This window comes from Puntigrus tetrazona, chromosome 15 (genome assembly GCF_018831695.1).
Source record: "Puntigrus tetrazona isolate hp1 chromosome 15, ASM1883169v1, whole genome shotgun sequence".
Classification (NCBI taxonomy): Eukaryota; Metazoa; Chordata; class Actinopteri; order Cypriniformes; family Cyprinidae; genus Puntigrus; species Puntigrus tetrazona.
In genome coordinates, this window is record NC_056713.1 from 318,982 (window position 1) to 334,509 (window position 15,528).

The following is a 15,528-nucleotide window of genomic DNA, read 5'->3' on the forward strand; positions in this document are numbered from 1 at the left end:
CATTCAGAGCTGCTTAAAGTTGTCAAGGAGACACACAGTTGCTCATTTCCTCTCGTTCTAGCTCTTCTTTATTGTCCCTCCTCAATTTGCTTAGTATTTTGCCCTCGCTCTATCAATTATGTTCATACACACACACACAAACACGCTTGATTATACGAATATCATTTTCTCATAACGTAAATGCTTAATTTTCCTTAAAGCGATTCTCATAAAGGTAACACAGCAGCCAAATGACAGGATGATACCATCTGTGAATCGTTCCCACAATGCTTCACTGCAGGGCAAAAAAACGCTACTAACGTTGTACAATAATTGGGTAACTCCTGCTTGCGTCCTTTAATGGAGGAGGAGAACTAATTGATGCAGATCTTGATTGTTTGCAGCAGCTCGTTTCAGAACGTGGTGGAGCTGCCCGCCTGCCCACATACTAGAGCTGAAAGCTTTCTTATTCAATTAAAAACACTGACCGAGAGAAGGAGTCAAAAAGAAGGAAAAAAGGGAAGAGGCAGAGAGAGAGGAGGAAGGGACTTCATCTCAGGAGGTTTTATCTCCGTGTAGGATTTGCAGAAAACTATTTGACAGTTTTAATAATTTTATTTGATATTTTATTTTGATTTGATATTTTATCAAAGCTCAAATTTATCGGTAACAATACATTAAATGTTTTTTAGTGTTAAATGGTTGCTAGAATTTTGCCACTGGAGGTAAAATATACTGTATTTATTTCATTTTATTAAAACTCACATTTTTTCAGTTTATTACTAACATCGCACGTTTGTCAGTGTTAAATAGTTACCAAATAAATATATTTAAATTGATTTTATTTTACTGTTTTATCTATTTATGTTTTCTCTTTTTACAATTAATTCGATACAATAATGTCCAACTGAATGAAGCGAAAGTAAAATAATACATTTAAGTAATTGATCAAAGCATATTGTTTTCATGAATATTTCTTCATGTTGTCTCGATGACAATACATGCGTTACATTTTCTAGGTGTTTTATTTTTATCGTGTTTACAATCCAGATCGAAGAGTTAAAGCAGAGGCAAGCAGAGGAGAGTACAAGTCTCGTAATAATTTAGTCATGCTGCATCATTCGCTTGAGAAGCCAGGCTTTAAATGGCTATTTCCAGCAAAGCCATCAGATTACCTAATAGGTCAAGTCTGCCTGCTTGGCATTAAAGCGAAATTCATAGTTGTGTTTCAAAAGTTAGCTGAAGCTGAATTCCCATCAGTTCTCTGATCTCCTAAGCTTCGTGGTGTTTACAATAGCAGCGACCAAAATAACGATACTGCATCATGCTTTGAGCGCTTCTGGAGGCATTTCAATAATAAATGTCCTTGTCTTCCAAAGCGTTTTAGTAAAATAGCGTTTGGTTTTCTTTCTTGTGTTTTAGGATGGGAGAGAAAGAAAAAAAACAAAACAAAACGAAACTCGACCTAAAAATAATGAGCCTCTTATTTACCAAGCATATATAAAATTTGAGTGTTTGATCCAAGGTTATTATGATAAATATCAATGATGCAAAAACATGAACTGAATTACTAAATTTAACTAAAAGTAAAAGTAGTGAGCATGTCCACATTTCTGATCTTTATTATACATTTTTAAAACACAGATGTTGAATAACACTTACAACAAGTGTGAGACCTGTGTCTACTGTAAGAAGTCAAGAGTGTGCTTGAGTCAAAATCAAAGCAAACTATCCACAGGTTGCTGTTTAAAAGAATCCGTGAAGTGCCAAACCACTTTTGCTGCATCAAACGCTGCCTCTTCACCCCCACCTCCTGACGGAGGTCTAACTAGCGTGACCGAAACAGCTTAAATGTGGAAAAGTCTCCATGAAAAGGTGGTCAGGCATGACCGAGAGAGGGGTCGAGAAGAGAGGACTAAATTGTTCTGAAACCATGGAGAATTTGACCAAACTGCCTATTCTTGATGAGAAAAAAGAACTGGAAATGGTACGATGCTGACTTTATCAAGCAAGTTTGTTTAATTCAGGAGGAAAAAAAATGCCTTTGAAGGGTTTTTACGTTTCAGCTTAACCTACCCGTTTTAGGCCAAAGACTAAATGTTTACTGAAGCGCTGTGCATGGATTGTTTTTTGCTGAATTTTCTCAATCACACAAGCTGAGAACATTGAGGTAAATTAGGTGGAGCATGAAATTACACCCTGACACCTGTAGCCACCGCTGTCATGGCAACAGGTGGCGTGGAGATTAGCAAAGATCAGCTGCATCAGGGTTCATTTAGGTTTTTACGAGATTTTAACATGAATCAGTTCATGCACAGGCACGCATAAATATATGATGAACCACTCGCAAAGAGAAATTTAAAAACACAGGTGTGAGATTTGCCCGTCAGATCAGTGTGATGCTAACACCGTACCACATACTGTGCTCTGAGACACGGATAGGCAATATGATCAGATCAAGCGGGTATTTGTACAGGGTAAGATACTTTTACGATTAGTAATTGTCCTATGTAAAAAACATACAATATTTGAAAATCTCGGTATAAATATTTGTTTTAAACATTCATATAAGACATATTTTTAACAGTATTAACCATTATAAATTAATTTATGTTGTAATTCATTTATTGTTCAAAAGTTTTCTTACTTCTGTGCCCATAGATTTTACTTACTGCTGTAAATGTAGGTAAAGGTCAGCTTGAATTGAATTTTACATAATCTGATGTCCAAAAAGAATTTAAAAAGTGAAAAAAGCAGCGTGGGTCTTTTAATGTGGATTTTACCCATTAACAGTCAGGTAATAAATGAAACAAAATGAAACGAAGCGAGATGAAATGAAATGTATAGAGGCAAAACAAAACAACATGAAATTAACCAAAAAAATAATAATTCTAAATAGAAATATTAAAACAAAAAATTAAAAAATAACAAAAGCACATAACAAAATTAAAACTTCTAATAAAATTAAAATTAAAACTGAAAATATTAAAATAAAAACAATAATAATATAATTGAATATAAATAAAATACTAAATTAAAAATAAAAATAAATTAACATTTTATTTGTGTTCAGTGAAATCACCAAACAAACAAATTGAATAAAAAATAGTATTATAAGGTTACTGTTATGTACTGTTACAAGGCTGCAATAGGGTACACATCATTGCAAAAGACATCACTGCATCACTGTACTGACCTGTGGAGCAGTCATGACCGGTCCAGTTGGGGTCACAGTTACAGGTGTTAGTATCAGCCAAAAAGGTCCCGTGTCCAGAGCACTGCTCCATGCAGGAAGCACGTGGACTCTCGCATCCAGGACCTCCCCAACCTACAAAACAATGGCATTCTCCACGTACACAGACACCTCTCCTGAGCAGGTCGGGTCCAGGCAGTCCACTGCAAATGAGAAAACACATAACGCAGGTATTAAATGACTCATTTTCACATCAAAAGATAAATCAGAAGCAGAACTCAAAGTAAAAAAATACACCAGCGAAGCTATTTCCCATCAGACCAAACTCATCATCAAAGACAAGCGCACTAGATCAAACTTGAACAGATGCATGTATTCACATTAAACTGCCATAACTCAGAGTCCCCTGCTGTTCCTCTTCCTTTCAAAGTATGACTCAAGCCTTAGTCATCCATCCCAGGCCACAAAAAAAAAAAAAGACGACGACGACTCTGGAGGTTTAGCTCTTGTAGTGGAGAGCGTGCCACATGCCCAGTCGAGTCTGAGGAGGCCTGACACTTCCAGAAACCCTGAGAGAAACAGGATTTACAAACGGTCAAATTAAATGGCCGCATTCGCTGTCGTGCAGTAAACTGGCAGGTGGGAAGAGTGTTGCTCTTTCTTTCTCTCTCTCTCTCTCTCTCCCTCTGACTCCTCCAGCTGCTGGTAATGAGATTTCCTCCCAGCGCCGGGAAGGAAAAAGACTGGCGCGGTCGGAGCATGTTCTGCTAAATTGAAAAGCGATGCTGGATGTGGTCCCCCCACTTACTGTGAACCCAAAACCAAGCGTGACAGAATGCAAACAAGGACACCTACAATGGCCCATGGCAAAAAGCTCAGCTTTCTGTACCCACGTTACCCTTAAATTCATTTCTAATCCTCTCTGAAGAATGTACTATGGATCAGTCACCTCAGACAGATATTCTGAAGATGGAGGTTCGTAAAAAAAAAAAAAAACGATTAGAGTGAAAATAAAACTTTCCACTTCAAATGTGATATATGTGTAAAAGGATATTTACGGAAAAACGTAGGCGGAAGGGTTGTGCACCATCGGAAATGATCTGACAATTCCTTTTAAATTCCAGTTAAACCTTAAATTGATGTAGCAATTTGAATTTAAAATAAACTGAAAGTCACACTTTAATGTTTCAGATCATCAAACAAATTGTCAATATTAATCATTAGATAACACAAAATGCTATTTTTAAATGAAGGTTTTTATTATGAAAGGAAAACAAAATCCGAACCCACATTGCCCTGTGTGAAAAAGTGCTTGTCCCCTAAAATTAATAACTGGTCGGGCCAAACTGCAATCGAGCGTTTGTGATAACTTGCAATGAGTCTGTTACAACGCTTTGGAGGGATTTTGGCCCGCTCATCTTTGCAGAATTGTAATTCGCCACATCTCAGTAGGATTCAGGTCAGGACTAGGCCACTCCAAAGTCTTCATTTTGTTTTTCTTCAGCCATTCAGAAGTGGACTTGTGGTGTGTTTTGGATCACTGCTGCAGAACCCAAGTTCGCTTTAACTTGAGGTCACAAACAGATGGCAGGACACTGTCCTTCAGGATTTTCTGGTAGACAGCAGAATTCATGATTCCATTTATCACAGCAAGTCTTCCAGGTCCTGAAGCCCCAGACCATCACACTATAACCATCATATTTTTACTGTTGCTATTATGCTCTGTTACTTTTAACAGAACTTTTGTCTCACCAGTCCACAGAGTATTTTCCCAAAAGATGTTTTTTAGCAAAACTGAGAGATGAGACTTTATGTTCTTTTTGCTCAGCTGCTGTTTTCATCTTGGAACTTTCTTATGGTCGTGTCATGAACACTAACCTTAACTGAAGCAAGTGAGGCCTGACGTTCTTTGGATGTTGTTATTTTTTTGTGACCTCTTGGATGAGTCGTCGCTGCGCTCTTGGAGTAATTTGCCACTCCTGGTAAGGTTCACCACTGTTCCATGTTTTCATCTATGCTTTCACTGTGGTTCGCTGGAGTCCCAAAGCTCTAGAAATGGCTTTTTAACCTTTTCCAGACTGACTGATCTCACGTTCATTCTTTCTTTGGATCTCACCCTGATGTATAGCTTTTGAGGATCCGGGTTTGAATTTTGTTTTGACTTCATAATAAAAACCTTCATTTAAAAACCGATTGTTGATATCTTTGATTAATATTTATAATAGTTTGATGATCTGAAACATTGTAGTGTATCATCACTGTATACTATACCTTGATAAATACATACATCTTGATAAATACAAAAAGCCCGAAACTCTGTGTGTATATATATATATATGTGTATATATATATATATATATATATATATATATATATATATATATATATATATATATATATACATTTCTTTCAGGGCTTTTTCACCAATCTCATAGAATGCATTAATGAATGAATTGTAGAATTCATTAATGACTAAATCCATTTCCTCTTTCCTTTCCTTTTAAATTCCAGGTTAATTTCCGTGGGTGTGGCCTATCCAAATTCGAAAGATGAACTGAAAGGAGATGGTGCTTCAATTCAGAATTTTGCATTTGTAATGTATAGAGTAAATACACTGATTTCATTAACTTCAAATCACTAAATTTGGAGATGATGATGCAACATATGTTAAGTCAAAAGTTTTTATATGTTTGCTTATGCTCACCAAGGCTGCATTGATTTGATAAATAGTACGGAAAAAACAGTAACATTGTGAAAAATATTGCAAACTGTTTCCAATTTATTATTTATTTAAATAACTTATTCATATGATGCAAAACTGAATTTTCTGCATGATCACATTATCATTCAGAATTTATTTTATTATGCTGATTTGCTGCTTAAGTTTTTTTTTTCCATTTTCATTGTTGCAAAAAAAAAAAAAAAAATTTAATAGTGAAACAACTGCATATATATTTTATTTTTGCAAAGATTATTTTAAGTAGAACAGCATACACGTGAAAAACATGCCACTTTTGTTCTAAGAAAAAAAAAAAAAAAACGTACTGACTCCAAACTTCGTAACAGTAGTGTATATCTATTAGAAAAGGAAGGTATGAACCAAGAATGTGCCCTCACAGATGGCTAACATGAGGCCAGCTGGGACATGATGGGAAAGGAGGGATGGGGTCGCTACACTGCAGACTCCCTTTACCGTGACACAAATGGGTGGAGAGGCCGCTCCTATAGATAAGCTGGAGTTCAGGTCTCTTAGCAGATGGTTTGGGCACAAGGCACAGAGATCATAGGCTAAATGACAAGAGCCTCTCTCCTGGCAATTAATCATCACCGCCTGAAGGTCGCGGCGAAGAAAGGTAGAACCGTTAAAGGGCCAGCGTCGGCATTCTCTTCCTCCAAACGGCCAACGGTGAGACCCGAAATAGAATTGCCAGGGGTCAATGGAGTCAGAACATACCATTTGTCAAAATCGGCTAGATCATTTTTCATCTTGAAATGAGAGCCTTCAAAAACTGCCAAACACAATGGCTACTTTAATCTTATCTCTTTAAGTCTAGGTCGCCCCTCTTGTTGGGCCGCTGTAGTCTCGGTTCAGACTTCTCAGAGCAAATTCAACTTATTAGATCTTGACACAAAAGAATTGTTCATCTCTTAATGGATTGCTTTGGACTCTCAGAAGTATCCATAATGCATGTAAAGGAGCGGGGAGACTTTCTAGGCGTAACGAGACGAGTCGGATACTTATGGGCCCGCTACAAACTCGAAGGTCATGTACGCCCACCTTAAATATTCAGAAGGGTACATATGCATACTTAAAAAAAGGCCAGGAAGGGCCTTTTCTCTCTCCATTTCTGTGCAATTCAGTATGGGAAAATGTAGATTTTTCTTCCTTGATAAAAGGGGCAACAGAGTCAAAATTAGCGCAAACATCCTTACAACAAACGTTCTATGGTGGTATAATAGTTAGAGAGAGGGGAAGTTACACATATATTCATTATTGTTTATTTAGTACCCAATTTTAGGAGTAAACTAGCAAAAAAAAAAAAAAAGAAAAAAAGAAAGAGAGACAAATTTCACTACTGCTCAAGTTTGGAATAATTAAATTTTGGAAGGTTTGGAATAATTATTTATTATTATATTATTACTATGTTGAAAACAGTTTAATATTTTGGGAAAACTGTGATACGTCACTATGGAAAGGTTTAGAGTAAGTAAGATAAAAAAAAAAAGAAAAGAAAAATGTAATACTTTTATTTAGAAAGCACACACTAAATTTATCAAACGTTTAAGTGACAGTAAAAACATTTATAATGTTATAAAAGATTTCCATTTCAAATAAATGCTCTCCTTTTGAATATTCTATTCATCAAAAAAATCCTTCATCAAAGAAAAAAACTAATTATAGTTTTCACAAAAATATTAAGCAATAAAAACAAATTCAGCAAATCTTCTCATTGGAATGACACTGAAAACTGGAGTATGATGCTGAAAATTTAGCTTTAACATTAGGGGAATAAATCAAATTTTAAAATGAATCAAAATAAAAACAGTTATTTTAAATTATTAGAAATCTAGAATAAGGTCTTGTATATTAAGGCATTAATATGTGATTAAATAGCACTAATAAATGGCTAATATTCTAGTAATATGCATGCTAAAAAGTATAAAATATAAAGTGATCTGTAGTTTATTTTTATTTTGTGTTAATTTTTTTACTACATTTACCTTCTTCGCAGTTCTCCCCTTTGTAGCCAGGATTACAGATGCAAGTTCCCACAATGCATGTGCCATGTCCGCTGCAGGTAATGTCGATGCACTGGTTGGTGGGAACATCGCATTCGGATCCTTTCCATCCGCTGTGACACATGCAGCGGCCTTTGAGATACTGACCGTTCCCACTGCAAAGCACTGGACAGGACGCTGGAAAGAGTACATGCTAAATATTAAAAGGTCTGCCAAATGTAACTTCAAAAAAAAAAAAAAAAAAAAAAAAAAAAAAAGTTTGTGCTGGTCTGCTGGACTCTTGTAAGAAGATGGCAACTCGTGTCTGTGTAAAAATCAATATGACCACTGCAGCAAAAGTTACAGTGGTAAAAGTGAGTGAGACCATATCGATCTAGAAGTTTTGTGTATGAACAAGGGATTTCTGAAAGAGACCAGAATACACTGCAAACATGCAAACAGGAAAGAGCGACTGAATTCTAATGTGGAAATCGATTTTAAAGTGACAGGGCACAAGAGAAATGGTTATCTCGATGCCTGTGAAAAACAAGCTACAACTACTACATAAATATAATGTAAATACTAATACATACATTTTGTAATACATACACTAATACATACAGTCCTTTACTTATTAATATTCACACTTTTATACAAAATCGACCCACATAATTATATTTATTACTAAAGTGATTTGATTACAGTGTTGAAAACAACGCTTAGACTATTTATGGAGGGGGAAATGTTTGAGTGAACGAGAAAGCGAAAAAAAAAAAAATACTGCAGGGATGAAAGACTGAAAGTAATAAGGAAAGAAATGGAGGTTAATGGAGGAGTAGGAAAAACAGAAATCTCACCCCTACTGCAGTCGGGTCCTCTGAAGCCGGGAAAACAGTGGCAGTTTCCGGCCACACAATCTCCATTTCCAAAACAGTTACTAGGACAGTCATCGATAGAATCTGCAAAACAATGCCATCAAACAATATTTGTCAGAAAAATGCACTTCACTCGCTAGATACAGTTGATTATCTTTCAATCATCAATCAATCATTTTTATTTATATATCGCTTTTAACAACACAGGTTGCATCAAAGCACTGTACAGTATAAGGTAGAAGAATACACTGACAGGGATGTATTATGACGAGATTGAACAATTTCTTATTAAATGCAGAGACGGTCTCTGTAATCAATTCGACGATAATCACTAGAAGTTAAGTGTCCCCAACAAAGCAAGCCAGAGGCGACAGCGGCAAGGAAACAAAACCCCATCCATACAGAATGGAGAAAAAAAAAACCTTGGGAGAAACCAGACTCAGTTGGGGCCAGTTCTCCTCTGACCGGACGCCCAGCACTTAACTTCCAGTTCAATTTTAAATGCAGCTGTGTCAGATAGTGTAAATGACTTAGTGTGAGTGTGAGTGTGAGTATGTGTGCGTGTATGTGTATGTGTGTATGTGTATGTGTATGTGTGTGTGTATATGTATGTGTGTGTGTATGTGTATGTGTGTGTGTGCATCAGGATCTGGTAATTGGTCCACAGAGCGCATCTAAGTGTTCTGGTCTCTGATGAACATAATTTCTGGGTGCTGATCCACCATCTAGTCTGGGTACAAATCGTGAAAACAGATTAAGAAAGAAACAGAACTAATATTAGCGTAGATGCCATTCTTTTTACGATGTCACAAGTACATTGTATTTTAGGAGTAGTTCCCGGTTCCAGCAAATCTAAGTAATGCAGCCTAAAAATCCTTTAACGAATTTTAATAATAAAAGTGTGTTAGTGTGTTATGTGTAGGCTAGGTTAAAAAGATGTGTCTTTAATCTAGATTTAAACTGGCAGAGTGTGTCTGCTTCCCGAACAGAGTTAGGGAGCCAGTGCAGTGTTGACAGAACCGGGCTAATATGATTATAGTTCTAGTAAGGACTCTAGCTGCTGCGTTTTGAACAAGCTGAAGTTTGTTTATTAAGCGTGCAGAACAACCACCCAATAAAGCATTAAAATAATCTAACCTCGAGGTCATAAACGCATGAATTAATATTTCTGCATTAGAGGTCGAAAGCATAGGTCGTAATTTAGATATATTTTTAAGATGGAAAAAACACAGTTTTACAGATGCTAGAAACTAGAAGGAAAGATTGCTGTAAAGCAGCACACCAATGTTCCTAATTAATGATGAAGAATTAACAGAGCAGCCATCAAGTGTTAGACTGTGTTCTAGATTATTATATGTGGGGTTTTTAGGTCCGATTATTAGCACCTCCGTTTTTTCAGAATTTAGCATTAAGAAGTTATTTATCATCTAGTTTTTTATATCGACTATGCATTCTGTTAGATTTTCAATTTGGTGTGTATCACCAGGCTGCGCTGAAATATAGAGCTGAGTATCATCACCATAGCAGTGAAAGCTAACACCATGTCTCCTGATAATGTCTCCCAGAGGTAACACGTATAGGTTGAAAAGTAACGGTCCTAGCACTGAGCCTTGAGGAACTCCATATTTCACTTTTGAGCGATATGATACCTCTCCTCATTTAGTGCTACAAACTGATAGCGATATGATTTAAACCTTGCTAAGGTGCTTCCTCTAATGCCTCTTTCCCTAAAGAACTTTGTGTAAAAAGGCAATTTTGGGTTTCAATTTTAAAGAGGTCATGTGCCAAAAAAAAAAGGAAAATCAAATTTTTCTTCATCTTAGGAAATAAAAGAGTTTTGTAAAAACAAACAATCTTTGAAAGTTCAAAGTTCTCTATCCCCAGGCCATTTATTGACACTGAGAATTAAAAACAGCTCCAAAACAAAGCTGATATATATATATGAATTCATAACATCATAACAAATATTACTTAAGGTACATGAAGCATCATAACTAATATTGCTTTCATAAAGCATCATAACAAATATTGGTTCAATAAAGGTCTTAAAGTGTGACATTTTGCATCTTAAATTACTTCATCCTATACAGATAGAAAATATAATAAATTAAATAAATAATTAATAAAAATCTTCATGATCTGATAAAGTTTCCATCAAATGTAGATTATATTGCACCATATTAATCTATTATATTACTTAGAGGTACGTTTTGCTTCTGTAAATCTGTCTAAACTTTCTAATCCATCTAATCCTATTTAATTTTTTTACTTTTCGTTTATATAATTACCTACATTAATAATTAATTTTATTATTTATCATTAAAAATCCATAATAGGGGCTCTTTAACACTTTATTAATTATTACTATAATAATAGTATGGCCCCTAGTATGGATGTTTTATGTTTTTTTGAAAATTAACTTTATGAATGAAAAGATTTTTAAATCTGAAAGTGCTCAGTTATTATTGCCAAAAGAAAGTCATCAAAAGCTCACAAACACTCACAAACACTCACTTAAATTAAATCGACCAATCACTGTAAGGGTATTAAAAATTACTCAATGAAAGAATAGTCGTTGAACAAATAAGGTAAAAATAAATGCATATTATAAGAAAAATTCATGTTTTTAGACCTTTCTTTCAGTCGACCTGTTGTTTTGGATTCCCAAAACCAAAATATGAACCTTTCATAACGCCTAATGGGGCACTTTAATACATAATTGCTCTATTTTAATTTGCATTGACAATACACATCTATATATTTTTTTTTTTTTGTCAATGCAATACAGCACACTAGAACTGAACTGAACTATAAACAACGTGATGATCCTGACCAGTGCACCAGAAACATTGGCTCAACCAATGTGGTGAAAATGAGGCGGGGCTATAGTTTACCCAACCAATAGCAGACGGGGGTAGGTTCAGGGGAACATCAGTATTTTTGCAATGCAAAAATGCGCGATTGTCACGTCAATTCAATTAACATTATAAGAGCATAATAAATAAATGTGCGCATAAGCCTACAAAAAATTTCATTTTAGAACAAATCAATTTATTCTCTTTGCATAAATAAGAAAATAAAGTGTGACATTTTCTGTTAGCTAGCAGGTCTAAGGTGAAGTGGAAATCAAGTGCAACCACTTGACGAATTTACTTCAGCCTAATGAGGAACTCACCATAATTAGTGTAGCTGTTTTTGTGAAACCGCACTAACATTGACCATCGCGAGTGCATGACACATCCAGTGACACGGCTAATGGAAATTCCATCTAACACCCTTCTTTAGTAAGCGTGCTAATTTAAATGCAAGGAATGTCAACATGTCAATTACAAGATTTCTGATTTCAACAGGAATATATATATATATATATATATATATATATATATATATATATATATATATATATATATATATATAAAGGGTTCATTACAGATTGCGGATCTATTAGACAGACTCCTGGAGTGAAGAAGTGGTGCTTGATTCTTGGTAGACACATCATATATTCACACACTGACAGCTCTCAAGAAGCATTTAGATATCTATCTTAGATAAGCAATCTTGTTGCATCATGAACTCCGTGTATGAATATTAATTAGTTTGTTCATAAATATGCAAAAAAAACGGGCCATATAATATAAGGATGCAGTGATTAGGTCTGTAATAAAGTCTGTACTGAAAGTCTAAATTGACATGCAAACAATGATATTAGAACATTTCAACTGCAAGTTATTTTTCCATATAAAACTCAGAGTGATTTGCAATCATTCTCGATGACCAATTAAAGTCCTCAATTGAACTTGTGACATTTTATTTAATAACTTTATTCCTACATCTGTCGCTATCTGTCCCGGGATTCTGTAGCTCAGTGGATAAATACATGGATCAACTACCAAATGCTACGCATGAATCACTTTCTGCGAATGATAGCAACTGCAACGGAGGCATGAAAAACATTAAAGCAAACAAATCTGTGCCAGATCGTCACTTGTTATAACACACACAAAAAAAAAATCCCTGCTTGAGAATTGAAACAGCTTTCTCTGTACTCGATGTATATAATTCCATAAAGTGTTTGGGACAAATTCATCAATGGCGAATAAATGATGATATGCAATTACTACATGTAATGTTATGATAGAAAAAAGGCAAATCCACGCTCATTTCTGTGCAGCTGAAATCGGACGCGACCTGAATTAAACATGAAATAACGGTGAAAAATATTCCCTCTCTAAGGCTCCCTTCGAACCGCTGGTGCGCCCGGGGCTGAGCTCTCTCGACAAAGATGCTTTTGTGTTGGACAAAGGGCTGGAAATGTGAGCCCGGACACAGCCTTCCCCTTCCTCAAGAGAGTCAATCATCGCAGAGGATGCAACAGACGGGAAGCTGAACGAAGGAAGGGGGAGAGAAGAAGAAGGGAAGGCGGTAACTAGACTGTGCTGCAGAGAATGTTTTTGAAAGAATTTTAAAGGCACAAGTCTCTTGATGTGAGAGGAAAGGGCTGGTGGATTGGCTATCCCCCTGGAACGCCTGAGCCTATCAAGACTTCGGTAGGGATTTTGATGGCTTCCAGCCTCGATTTTTTTTAGCAGAGGGCACATACAGGTCTCTTAAAAGCCTACTATGAGTGACTGCGCACGTGTAGACTTGTAAGATAAATTAAGCCATTTGCAATTACATCCACGGATGCAATTATACATGAGATGGCTTTTTCGCTTCATATCTATCTTGAAAGTGCTTAGAGATGCTCTTCTCGTGTATCCGTAGAGCACAATCCATCTCTCGCTGCATCTCTGTCACTCTCATATAAAGCATTTCTGACACTACGACTGATCTGAGTTCAGTACCTGCAGTCCAGAGCCTGCACTTCCCTTCAGAACTGTCACGTATAATTCCATCTCTAAGCAGTGACTGAGAAGTCTGTGTCCGGCCGTGAATTTGAAAAAGGAGGAGTTCATATTTCTGCATGCTTTTAAGGCTTTCGTTGGTGCCACACACAGAGAACACAACATATTTATACACAGTAGGGGTGAAATTGTTAACCTGACTATCTGCAACATTTCATAAAACGTTTTATAGATATGCCTTAAAAGGTGAAGTTTAAAATTGCTGTGCCACTTACAGCACAAAACTGAATTTTTAAGTAAAATAACTATTTTATGCATTTCTGAGTAAAAATTGTATTGCTAGCTTGTATAGACTGCAAAAAATGCTATTCTAGTCTTTTTTGTCTTGTATTTAGCAAAACTACCTAAGACAAGTAAATATTATAGAATTGTTTCTATTGGAAATTAAGTAAGTTTTAGCTTGAAACAAGCAAAATAATCTACCAATAAGATGTTTTCTGTTTGAAATACGATTATTTTGCTTACTCTACTGGCAAAATCATTGACAAAATGTTACGTATACAGGAAAAATTATTACTTTAATGCTAATATATTGTGTAATCCCAATAAATCACAAGAAAGAATTGGCAGACATTCTAATAATACTCTAATGACAGTTAGTTGTAGGTCCAAAGGTACTTACTGTCAAGAGAATGCTCAAAAGGGACCTTGACAAAAAAAAAAGAAAAGAAAAAAAACCCTGACAGCATGTTAATGTTTGTGTTGGTCCAGACAGACATATTAAGAGCCATTCATTCGTATTAAATTGTTTATCAGGTTTGTTCAAACGACTAACTCCAAGCATGAAGAATAGCAATGATGATAACACATTTAATCTCTTTTACTGATCTGACATTAATTACTCCTCTGTGCTCTTGTGTAGCACAAGACTACTGTCCTTGGCTTCAATCTGTGATAAATATCTAATATTAGAAATGTTGTTGAAGGCCTGTCGGCTCCTCAGAAAGCAGAGGGACCAGAGCAATCAGCAAGGCACAGCTAGAGATGCATCCTTGATAACTTTGACAACAGAAGACCACATGGTGGGGACAAATGAGACTCTGTCGCACATGGGACAGACACCTTAGCTTTGTAATGAGGAGTCATGAGAATTATGGAGAGTGTGTAGAGCGGCATAAAGAAATAAAAAGGAGGAAACAAAAATAGAGAGCCACAGAGAGAGAAAGAGCAAGAACAATAGAGATATTCAACACTTCAGGTCCCTTATGGACCGTGGCACATGTGTACCCAGAGGAAATTTGTATTGCTCAGAGGTTGCACTTACAGCTCCGGAGATTTCACTGAGATGTCAGGTGTTTTATTTAAGAATAAACTTTGTCTTACCAAAAATTCCAAATATAAGTGCAACCAAGAGAGTTGTTGACATTATACAACAATACAGAACTATAAAATGATTGTGGATTTCACTGCAGAAGTCACTGCAGAAGACAACTAAGTCTGGCATTTAACTGCACAGTTCGAAAATGTTGGAGTAAATTATGTAACTCTACAAACACAACAAAAGAGTAAAAGAGACTTAAAAGTCTCATTTTGCTTTCTATTTTATTTCTCTGCAATCTAGGAAAGAGAAATAGTAGCATTAAAAATACCATTTGTGAATTTGTTTTCTCTAAAGTAAGGAGGCAGTTTAGTTCTATTCACATAAATGCATAAACAGGTGTGTACAGGTGTGTACAGGTGTGTTTCCTCAATACTTCCTCATCCACGATTGGTCAGATAAACACGCCACGCCAGTCTTAAGCCATTGGGCGATGCAGTGTTGCCGTGCCAGGCTGGTCACGGAGCCAAGACAATTAAAACAATGTTTTGAAAACACCTCAGAAGCAGAGTGTTTACTAAGGGATTACATTTAACAGTC

The 15,528-nt window shown here is 36.0% G+C and overlaps 1 protein-coding gene across 1 annotated transcript in view; it reads right to left on the reverse strand.

The window, feature by feature from the left end:
• LOC122359285 (teneurin-4-like) overlaps positions 1-15,528 on the reverse strand; it is a 65,092-nt gene that overhangs the window by 32,200 nt on the left and 17,364 nt on the right. The window contains 4 exon segments of the mRNA XM_043259592.1: positions 3,176-3,349; positions 3,352-3,375; positions 7,895-8,089; positions 8,749-8,850. Coding sequence (XP_043115527.1) covers positions 3,176-3,349; positions 3,352-3,375; positions 7,895-8,089; positions 8,749-8,850 — 495 coding nt within the window.